The sequence below is a fragment of the Mobula hypostoma genome, chromosome 11, assembly GCF_963921235.1.
Source record: "Mobula hypostoma chromosome 11, sMobHyp1.1, whole genome shotgun sequence".
In the NCBI taxonomy this organism is placed as follows: domain Eukaryota; kingdom Metazoa; phylum Chordata; class Chondrichthyes; order Myliobatiformes; family Myliobatidae; genus Mobula; species Mobula hypostoma.
This window is the reverse complement of record NC_086107.1, coordinates 116507962-116519335: the sequence shown is the minus strand read 5'-3', so window position 1 is coordinate 116519335 and position 11374 is coordinate 116507962. Positions and strand designations below refer to the sequence as shown.

Here is an 11374-nt window from a genome sequence, read left to right as displayed (position 1 = left end):
CAGGTCATCTGGAATAATAACCCCTCCCTCTCTCCCTGATCCTCCAACGAGGACCGGCTCATGGACCTCCAGTTTCCTTCTCCCGAAGTCAGTGATGATCCCCGTGGTCTTGGTGTTGAGCGAGAGGTTGTTACAATCTCCCTCCTCAATGCTGGTGTCGTCCGCCAGCTCGAATATGGTATTGCAGCTGTCCGTGCTCAGCCACACAGTCATAAGTGGAACGCCAGCACAGCCGACTCCCCTCCCATCCACCTCAATCCCTCCCCACCCCCCGAACTTAATAACAACACCAGTCTCTGGGTGACAAAGGCATTTATTCATCAGATGCTCCACATGCCGTATCCTCTGGTCCCCGAAGGTGGCACCCCACCTCCCCCAGAACCCTTGGTTTTGCCCCTCCCTCTATGGGGTTGCCAAGGGTGGGGCCAGTACCCTCCCCCCAATAGCCAAGGTTCCTTCCCTCCTTCATACGCTTTCCATCCCTCTATCTCCCTCTCTCCTCCCCTCCCTGACACACTCACTCCATCTCTCTTTAGCTCCCAATCTTCCACCCCGACCCCCCCGATGTACTCCTTCCCTCTCTCCCCTCCGACCCACTCTCTCCATCCTCATCCTCCCTCTCACGCTCTCCACCTCTCCCCCACCCAACACACTCCTTCCCTCTCCCTCCGTCACACTCCTCTCCATCTCCTCCCTCTCTCCAACACACCCTCCTTAATCCTCTCTCTCTGTCACATGCCCTCGCCCTCTTTCACTCTCCCTCCCTGACCCTCTCCCACTCCGTCACACTATCCCTCCTTCGCTTTCTCTCCCTCCCTGATACACTCCTTCCCTTTCTGACCCCTCCCCTCAACCCTCACCATCCCCCCCTCTCTCATCCTCACGGAGGAGGAGGTTTGGAGGTTTTACCTGTCCTCCCCCTCACCCACTCTCACCATGATTGTTAGGGTGGTATGAATCCTTAGGGACTAGATCCTCCCTCAGACAGTGCTGGGGAGGGGGCTGTGGGTCTCTCTCTCCCACAACCCATCATTCCGCCTTGTCCCTGCACGAATCCAGCTGCCCATGGTGATCCCTCTGGTCCATCTGGGCCAAGTCCTGGGCTGCGGACACCATCTGGACCAGGCTGATCAGGGTCTTGGTCACTGAGACCGGGGCGGTGAGCCAGACCAGGAAACGGATCCATCCAACAGCCAGTCCTACAACTGCAGGGGAGAGAGACGGAGTGTCAGGCAGGGAGACAGGAAGGAGTGTGACACAGAGGGAGGGAGTGTGTGAGACGGGGAGGCAGCATAGAGCACGTGAAACACAAGACCATAAGACATAGGAGCAGAATTAGGCCATCTGGCCCATCGAGCCTGCTCTGCCATTGTCATTTTTAAAAAATCTCCTCTTCAACCCCAGTTCCCGGCCTTCTCCCCGTAACCTTTGATGCCATGCCCAAATAGGAACCTATCAATCTCTGCCGTAAATACACCCAACAGCCTGGCCTCCACAACTGCACGTGGCAACAAACTCCACAAACTCACCACCCTCTGGTTAAAGAAATTTCTCCACATCTCTGTTTTGAAAGGGCGCCCCTCTATCCTGAGGCTGTGCCCTCTTGTCCTGGACTCTCCCACCATGGGAAACATCCTTTCCACATCTTCTCTGTCTAGGCCTTTCAACATTTGAAAGGTTTCAATGAGATCCTCCCTCATCCTTCTGAATTCCAGCGAGTACAGACCTAGAGCCATCAAATGTTCCTCATATGATAACACTTTCATTCCTGGAATCATCCTTGTGAACCTCCTCTGGACCCTCTCCAATGCCAGCACATCTTTTCCAAGATGAGGGGCCCCAAACTGTTCACAATACTCAAGGTGAGGCCTCACCAGTGCCTTATAAAGCCTCAGCATCACATCCCTGCTCTTGTATTCTAGACCTCTTGAAATGAATGCTAACATGGCATCTGCCTTCCTCACCACTGACTCAACCCGCAAGTTAACCTTCAGGGTGTTCTACACAAGGACTCCCAGCTCCCACTGCATCTCAGATTCCTGGATGTTCTCTCCATTTAGAAAATAGACTGGACATTTATTTCTACTACCAAAATGTATTTTATTTGCCACTTTATTCCCTGTTCTCCTAATTGTCTAAGTCCTTCTGCATCCTACCTGTATCCTCAACACTACCTGCTCCTCCACCAATCTTCATATCATCTGCAAACTTGACAACGAACTCATCTATTCCATCATCTAAATCATTCATACACAGCGTAAAAAGACCGACCCCTGCGGAACACCACTAGTCACTGGCAGCCAACCAGACAAGGATCCCTTTATTCCCACTCACTGCCTCCTAGCAATCAGCAAATGCTCTAACCATGTTAGTAACTTTCCTGTAATACCATGGGCTCTTCACTTGGTAAGCAGCCTCACGTGTGGCACCTTGTCAAAGACATTCTGAAAGTCCAAATATTTAACATCCACTGAATCCCCTTCATCTATCCTACTTGTAATCTCCTTAAAGAATTCCAACAGGTTTGTCAGGCAGATTATCCCTTAAGGAAACCATGCTGACTTTGTACTATCTTGTCCTGTGTCACCAAGTACTCCATCACCTCATCCTTAACAATTGACTCCAACATCTTCCCAACCACTGAGGTCAGGCTAACTGGTCTATCATTTACCTTCTGCTGCCTTCCCCCTTTCTTAAAGAGTGGAGTGACGTTTGCAATTCTCCAGTCGTCTGAGGGACCGTGAGAGACAGAAAGATGGGGGGGGGGGGAGAGTGTCTGACACAGAGAGGGAGAGTGTGAGAGAGGGAGATGGGGAGAGTGTGACAGAGAGAGGGAGATGGGGAGAGTGTGACAGAGAGAGGGAGAGTGTGAGAGAGGGAGATGGGGAGAGTGTGACAGAGAGAGGGAGAGTGTGAGAGAGGGAGATGGGGAGAGTGTGACAGAGAGAGGGAGAGTGTGAGAGAGGGAGATGGGGAGAGTGTGACAGAGAGAGGGAGAGTGTGACAGAGAGAGGGAGAGTGTGAGAGAGGGAGATGGGGAGAGTGTGACAGAGAGAGGGAGAGTGTGAGAGAGGGAGATGGGGAGAGTGTGACAGAGAGAGGGAGATGGGGAGAGTGTGAGAGAGGGAGATGGGGAGAGTGTGACAGAGAGAGCGAGAGTGTGAGAGAGGGAGATGGGAGAGTGTGACAGAGAGAGGGAGAGTGTGAGAGAGGGAGATGGGGAGAGTGTGACAGAGAGAGGGAGATGGGGAGAGTGTGAGAGAGAGAGGGAGAGTGTGAGAGAGGGAGATGGGGAGAGTGTGACAGAGAGGGGGAGAGTGTGAGAGAGGGAGATGGGGAGAGTGTGACAGAGAGAGGGAGAGTGTGAGAGAGGGAGATGGGGAGAGTGTGAGAGAGAGGGAGAGTGTGAGAGAGGGAGATGGGGAGAGTGTGAGAGAGAGGGAGAGTGTGAGAGAGGGAGATGGGGAGAGTGTGACAGAGAGAGGGAGATGGGGAGAGTGTGAGAGAGAGAGGGAGAGTGTGAGAGAGGGAGATGGGGAGAGTGTGACAGAGAGAGGGAGAGTGTGAGAGAGGGAGATGGGGAGAGTGTGACAGAGAGAGGGAGAGTGTGAGAGAGGGAGATGGGGAGAGTGTGAGAGAGAGGGAGAGTGTGAGAGAGGGAGATGGGGAGAGTGTGAGAGAGGGAGATGGGGAGAGTGTGACACAGAGAGGGAGAGTGTGAGAGAGGGAGATGGGGAGAGTGTGAGAGAGAGAGGGAGAGTGTGAGAGAGGGAGATGGGGAGAGTGTGACAGAGAGAGGGAGAGTGTGAGATGGGAATTGGACAAGGGGAGATGATTTACTGAGGGGACAGATCAATCAGACACTTGGCCCAAGAACCATGTGGGAGGGAGAGCTGATGGGAGAGGGGGTATCTGGGTCTTCGATTATGCTGGCTGCAGACAAAACCTGTCAATAGGAGGACGGCTGCCATGACGCGCTGAGCCATGAGCACAAGGCTCCCTGGTTTCTACGGTCACGGGCCGAGCACTGGTACATCGGGACAAGATGCTTTGGGAAAGAGGACGAGGGAGAACGGCAGTAGCATTGTAACTGGACTTCAGATAGACTGGTGGATATGGAAGAGACAGACTTACCTGTGGGCCCCTCGGTGAAGTACAACACGTAGAGCAGCAGGTAAAACAGCTCGTTCCCTGCGCACATCAGGAACAGCACAGTCTGTGAGGGGGGAGAGAGACCAGGCATCACCCTAAGAAATCCAGGCACCACGGTGTGAGATAGGCAGGACAACAGGTGGGGGGAGCAACGGAGACAGGGAGGGGCGTCGGGTGTGAGATTATCAGGGGAATAGGTTGAGGGGAGGGAAGAGAGACAGTGGACACACGAATAGGAGAGCAGAGGGGCAAGAGACAGGGTGGGGTGTAGAGTAGGAAGGGAGGGGTGTACGGGAGGGAGGGGGTGACAGATAGGAGAGGGAAGGGGGTGACGGAGATAAATGGGGCATACGGGAAGGTGAGGGTGACAGAGATTGGGGGGAGGGAGTGACTGAGATGGGGAGAGATATAAGGGATAGAGGTGGTAACAGATACAAGACAGGAGGGGGTGACAGAGATGGGGAGGGGGAGCTTAAGAGGGTTAATGGCGCCTAACGGCGACTCCTTTCCTTGCATCTTCAGAAACAGCTCTATTTCCGCGTTTAATATCTCTGGTTTTCCCTTTCAGGTTCCTTTGAAGACCCTGACCTGGAGTTACACGCCGACTTCGGTCCTTTGCGGGAATGGGACCCGTCCTCGGGGTTTCATGACTGGCCGTTATTCAACATGCCAAGGGTTCGGCCTAAGAGATCCCCTCGCCTTCGGAGGGCTGGGATCCCGTGGCTCTGGAGACGGGCGGATCAAAGGTCAAGTGTCCGGGCAGGAGATCGGTGTGTCGTGGGAGACGGCTGTGTGCCCAGAGAGCTGAGATCTTCCGGCACAGAGCTCAGAAAAAGCGACACAACAGACTTTTAATGTCGTAAACCATCGAGTTGTTTGTTAAGTCTCCCCTCTTGCTGTGAAATGGAGACACCTCTGATGGAGATGGGGGGGTACAGAGACAGGGAGGGAGGGGAGGGGGAGACAGAGATGAGGTTTCACCTACCCTACTGGAGTAGTAGTAATGCAGGATACGATTCCCATCGCGGTGGATCTGTTTGTGGCTTGCGGATCCCCGAAGGTTGACACTGTTGGACAGAGTGTGGAGAAGACAGAAGGGAGGGGTGAGTCGGTTCTCTGACCCACTCCTGAGACCTACGCATCACCCCATGCACACCTGACAAAGTGGGGCTGGGGGAGGGCAGCGAGGGACAGTCTCGGGATTACAATGGGGTTTCAAGAGTTGGGAAGCAGTTATACCCTCCTTCCCCTTCCTCACCCCACACCCTCGGGACCCCCCTACCACAAACCCTCTCCCACACTCCCCAGCACCCTTCACCCTCCCTCCCCTGACCCCTGCACGCTTTGGCACAACCCCCCCAGCCCTGCCCGTACCTGTACATGTGGACCCAGTGGCTGGCGATGTCGATGGCAGCACTGAGCTGCAGGCAGAGTGTGTACGACGGGTACAGGACACTCAGTTGTATCAGCAGGCACAGGGTGGAGCAACGGTCTGTCAGCATGTCCAACATCGAGCCCAGGCGGCTGCCTGTGGGGGGAGCGACAGAACCATGAGGGTGGGGGAGAATGGGGAGAGAGGGGGGAGGAAATGGGGGGGCAAAGGAGTGGAAGGTCAGACTGGGTTCACAAAGTTCAGGGAGGTTAGGTTAGACGTGGGGGTGGGGAGGTTCAGACAACAGGGTCAAGGGGTGCAGTAAGGTTAAGGGTCTGAGGTCAGAGATCATTGTCAGAGTTCAGAGGGTTCAGGAAAGTTGGGGACGGGTGGTTGAGGGAAGCTGGTGGTCAGGGAGGCTGGTTTGGAATTCAAAGGGTCAGGGTCAGAGGGCTCCAGAAAGGTCAGCAAAAGGAGGTCAAAGGTCAGGTTTCAGTTGAGATGGGGGTGATTAAGAGGTTGGGGATGAGATCAATGGTTCTGGAATTTTTTGGGGGGCAGAAGTTAGGGGAGGTTGGGGTTCAGTGTCGGGAGAAGTTGGGGAGTCAGGATTTAGCAGAGCTTGCAGATCAGAATGTTCAGAAATTGGGGATGATGGAGGAGGGAGGTCACATTTTGAGGAAGTTATTGAAGATCGTTGGTCAGGGTTTAGGGTGATTGGAGTCCGTCAGAGGAGGATAAGATTCATGGGGAAGTCAGGGGTTCACAGTTCAGGTGGAGCCTTTGGAGGTCAGGGCTTAGGTCTGGGTGAGGTCAGAGGTCAAGGGGACCAAACTTACACTGATTGAGTAGGCGGGCTGCGTATCCATCAAAAGCGTCAAGCAAGGCGCTGCCCAGGTAACAGCAAACAGCTGGAAGCGGGGACCTGGGCATCAGCCACAGCGACAGCAGCAACAGCACAATCCGTGCGTAACCTGTGGGGAGACAGAGGCGTCACAGCCAAGGGCAAAAGATGCCAGTGCCCCTGGAAGAGAGGGGAATAACGGGGATCCTTCTATGATCTGGGGTTACAGAGCAAGGTCCCAGGACAGTCAGAGGCTGCAGAGGGAGATCCGTGTGTGTGGCGGGGGGGGGGGGGGTTACAGAGCAAGATCCCAGGAGTCAGAGGGAGAATCTGCATGTGCTGGGGAGGGGTTTGCAGAGGAAGATCCCAGGACAGTCAGAGGCTGCAGAGGGAGATCTGTGAGTGTTGGGTGGTTTACAGAGGAAGATCCCAGGACAATCGGGGTTCTGTGACCCCGCCTACCCAACGAACGTAACCCCATGATTGACGTGTCCGGTCCCGCCCACCGGAGTAATTCTCACCAATCAGGTTGGGCACGAACAGGAAAACGTTGGCCATGGCGGCGGTGAGAGCCGGCGGTCGCCACCGCACTCCGGCCGCACGGATCTCCCTCCTCCCCGGGGCGGAGCTCGGGCCGCCTCTGCAGAGCGCGCAATGGCCGCCGCCGCTTATAAAGCCGGGGCTGGAGGACTGCACCACCAACTCCCAGTTCACAGGGGGACGCTCGATCCCGTGGGGAGCTGGTCCCTCTCGCCGGGTGAGGTTTATATCGGTGCGATACGCCAGAAGATAAGAATCTCTTTGCGGATGGATGTAGGCCCTGGACTCCTTCCGGCGAATCGCTCTGCTCAGCCCCTGCTCGCCAAATGGAAAGTACCCCCCCCCCGGTCTGGGCGCGTCTATTCGCCGCCCCGGATGTGGGGGGGGGGCGACCGGTTCCATCCGAAACCCGCGACTCGGACCATTCGGCCCGTCGGGCCGCTGCCGACCCAGATTCCCATCAGCCCGTGTTCGGCCCAGTTCCCTCTGAGTGTCTTTTAAGTGTTGTTAATGGATACTTTATTGATCCCAAAGGAAATTACAGAGTCACAGTAGCATAACAAGTGCACGTATTAGAAATATTACAAATATTAGAACTAAGAATAACATCATAAGTTACCTCAAACACTCTAACAGGAGGGTAGTCATCACTTTCCCGTCTATAGTGTGACTCATTATAGAGCCTAATGGCCGAGGGTAAGAATGACCTCAGAAAGTGCTCTTTGGAGCAGCCCAGTTGTCTGAGTCTGTTACTAAAAGTAAACACAAAATACTCTGGAGATGCTGGGGTCAGAGCAACACTCACAACACGCTGGAGGAACTCAGCAGGTCAGGCAGCATCCATGGAAACGATCGGTCGACGTTTCGGGCCAGAACCCTTCATCAGGATACTGACGAAGTCCTGACGAAGAGTTCCGGCCCGAAACGTCGACCGATCTTTTCCACGGATGCTGCCTGACCTGCTGAGTTCCTCCAGCGTGTTGTGAGTGTTACTAAAAGTGTTCCTCTGTTCAGCCAAGGTGGCATGGAGAGGGTGAGAAACGTTGTACAGAATTGCCAGGATTTTCCGTAGGGTCCTTTGTTCTACCACAGCCTCCAGTGTGTCCAGTTTGACTCCTATAACAGAGCCAGTCTTTCTAACCAGTTTATTGAGCCTATTGGCATCACCGGTGTTGGTGCCATTGCCCCAGCACACCACCACATAGAAGATGGTTCTGGCAACAACAGACTGGTAGAACATGTGAAGGAGAGGTCTGCATACTCCAAAGGTCCTCAGTCTCCTCAGGAAGTAGAGGCAACTCTGGCCCTTCTTGTACACAGCCTCTGTGTTGGTGCTGCACTCCAGTCTGTCATCCAGGTGCTCCTCCAGGTACTCGTAGGTCTTCAGTACATCCATGTCCTCGCCATCAATAGTAACAGAGCAGAGCAGGCTTAGTCTTCCTGAACTCCATCACCATCTCCTCTGTCTGACTGATGCTGAGCTGCAGATGATTCAGCTTGCACCATCCACCTCCTCTGGCAGTTTTTTCCACATACAGACCACCCTCTGGCTGAAATAGTTGTCCTTCAAGCCCCTGTTTTATTAAACCTCTCCCGTCTCCCCTTAAACCTGTGCCCTCTGGTCGACAGTTCTGGCATCCTCTAGCGCCAATGACTCAGGTTCAATCCTCACCACTGCCTGTAGGGTGTTTCCACGTTCTCCCCGTGGCCATGTGACTTTACCCCAGGCGCTTCAGTTCCCTCGCACAGTCCAAAGACGTCCTGGTTAGTCGGTTAATTAGTGGTTGTAATTGTCCTATGATTAGGTGAGGGTTGAATCAGGGTTGCTGGTGACACAGCTCAAAGTGCTGGAAAGGACTGTCTCTAAATAAACAGCCCAACCCAGGGGAAAAGACTATGCAGATTCACCCTTTCCGCACCCGTAATGCTGTACCTTGGCCACCCATACACGTCATCGTACAGTGGCTCAGTAAACACAGGAACAGAATTGGGCCACAGAGGCTGTGGAGGTTGATAGATCCTTGATTGGCCAGGGCATGAAGGGACACAGGAGACTGGGGCTGAGAGGCAAACAGATCAGCCATGATGAAATGGCTCGATGGGTCAATGACTTGGCCTCCACAGCTGTCTGTAGTAATAAATTCCACAGGTCCGCCCTCTGGCTAAAGAGATTTCTCCTCATCTCTGTTCTGAATGGACGTCCCTTATTTCTGAGGCTATGTCTTCTGGTCCTCCAATATAGGAAACATCTTCTCCACATCCACTCTATCCAGATCTTCCAATATCCAATAGGTTTCAATGAGATCCCTCCTCATTCTTCCAAACTGCAGTGAGTACAGGCCCAGAGCCATCGCACGCTCCTCATATGTTAACCCTCTCATTTCTGGGATCATTCTCATGAACTTCCTCTGGACTTTATAAAAGCAGTTGTAGACAAGTGTGGTGATCAAGAAAGACTTGGTACAATTTGGTTCAGTCGGATTCAACTCAGTTCAATGTTATTCAACCAGACATGAATACAGCTTAACAAGATGGCATGACTCCAGAGTCAGCGTGCAAAGACACATTACCAATGGTCACACGCAAGATCACATGAGAGTCCCGATGCCCCCACGACCCTGCAGGCTGAGGCCTCGCACATACAAGTCAGCAAACCCAGTCAAAATATCAGTAAAATACAATGAGACAAGATGTATATGGTCCAGTTCACCAATGTCATCTGACAACCAGCCCTCACACCTGCTAGGTGACACCACGGCTTAAGGCCTAGTCCTTTCCCCAACAGCAAATCTGCGGCTTTGAGGCCCGGTGCTAGCATATTCAAGCACATATAGAATATAAGTAAAAAATACAGCCCCACAGGTACGTATGTATATCTTACAGTCTCTGGAAAGCCATCTCGCAAGCCAAGCGGCAATTCTGGACTAAACTCCAATCTACAAAGGATGCTCAGTTGTAGCAGGGCTTGAATGCTCTCTCTTCTTATAAAGTAAAATCAAGCGACAACAGGCCCTTACTTCCAGATGAGCTCAGTGCCTTCACATGAGGAAGCATCAGGAACTCCCACAGCTCTGAATGAGCTGTGTCTGAGGCTAATATGCCAGCAGCCTTCAGGAGGGCTGAATCCGGCCCAGTCAGGGTACCTGGACAAGTACTAAACACCTGTACTGTTCAACTGGATGTCTGGCGTCAGCAGTCTCAGGTACCCACCTGGTTGGGTGAGTGGGCAGATGCAGTTTAATGTGGATAAATGTGAGGTTATCCCCTTTGGTGGCAAGAACAGGAAGGCAGATTACTATCTGAATGGTGTCAAGTTAGGAAAAGGGGAAGTACAACGAGATCTAGGTGTCCTTGTACATCAGTCACTGAAAGCAAGCATGCAGGTACAGCAGGCAGTGAAGAAAGCTAATGACATGCTGGCCTTCATAACAAGGGGAGTTGAGTATAGGAGCAAAGAGGTCCTTCTGCAGTTGTACAGGGCCCTGGTGAGACCACGCCTGGAGTATTGTGTACAGTTTTGGTCTCCAAATTTGAGGAAGGACATTCTTGCTATTGAGGGAGTGCAGCGTAGGTTCATGAGGTTAATTCCTGGGATGGCGGGACTGTCATACGTTGAAAGATTGGAGCGACTGAGCTTGTATACTCTGGAATTTAGAAGGCTGAGAGGGGATCTGATTGAAACATCTAAGATTATTAAGGGATTGGACACATTGGAGGCAGGAAGCATGTTCCCACTGATGGGTGAGTCCAGAACCAGAGGCCACAGTTTGAGAATAAGGGGTAGGCCATTTAGAACAGAGTTGAGGAAAAACTTTTTCACACAGAGAGTTGTGGATCTGTGGAATGCTCTGCCTCAGAAGGCAGTGGAGGCCAATTCTCTTGATTCTTTCAAGAAAGAGTTAGATAGAGCTCTTAATGATAGCAGAGTGAAGGATATGGGGAGAAGGCAGGAACTGGATACTGATTGTGGATGATCAGCCATGATCACAGTGAATGGCGGTGCTGGCTCGAAGGGCTGAATGGCCTACTCCTGCACCTGTTGTCTGTTGTTACCTGCTTCAAGCAGGCTTCAGTTACATCAGTGCCCAAGAAGAATGTGGTGACCTGCGTCAATGTCTGTTGTCCAGTAGCACTTAGATTCCCTGTGATGGAGTGCTTTGAGAGGTCGGTGATGAAACATATCAACTCCTGTTTGCCTACCGAAGCAACAAGTCCACAGCAGATGCCATTTCAATGCGTCTTCACTCAACCCTGGGACATCTAGACAACAAAGATGTCTACATCAGGATGCTCCTGAACACCATCATCTCCTCAAAACTAGTCAATATCTCCCTGTGCAACTGAACTCTCCGTTTCCTCACTTGCAGACCCCAGCCAGTTCAGATTGGCAACAACATCTCCCGCACGATCTCCATCAGCTCACGTGCACTGTGTACTTACACGCTTTACACTTACGATTGTGAGGC

At 52.7% G+C, this 11374-nt stretch overlaps 1 protein-coding gene across 1 annotated transcript; it reads right to left on the bottom strand.

Annotated features, from left to right (window-relative positions):
* Window positions 1–295: 295 nt before the first annotated feature.
* Window positions 296–7197, bottom strand: cdipt (CDP-diacylglycerol--inositol 3-phosphatidyltransferase (phosphatidylinositol synthase)). Its single transcript, XM_063063429.1, has 6 exons — window positions 6890–7197; window positions 6364–6498; window positions 5527–5680; window positions 5138–5219; window positions 4135–4216; window positions 296–1205 (listed from the first exon to the last, which is right to left on the bottom strand). Exons 1-6 carry the CDS (start codon window positions 6924–6926, stop codon window positions 1030–1032), a joined length of 666 nt encoding a protein of 221 aa, XP_062919499.1. The 5' UTR covers window positions 6927–7197; the 3' UTR covers window positions 296–1029.
* Window positions 7198–11374: the final 4177 nt, after the last annotated feature.

Coding starts and splice junctions, on each gene's coding strand:
- cdipt (XM_063063429.1), bottom strand. CDS start 6,926: ATGGCCAACGTTTTCCTGTTCGTGCCCAACCTGATTG. Junction 6,499..6,889: donor GTTCGTGCCCAACCTGATTG/GTGAGAATTACT, acceptor GTCTCCCCACAG/GTTACGCACGGATTGTGCTG. Junction 1,206..4,134: donor CTTCACCGAGGGGCCCACAG/GTAAGTCTGTCT, acceptor TCTCCCCTGCAG/TTGTAGGACTGGCTGTTGGA.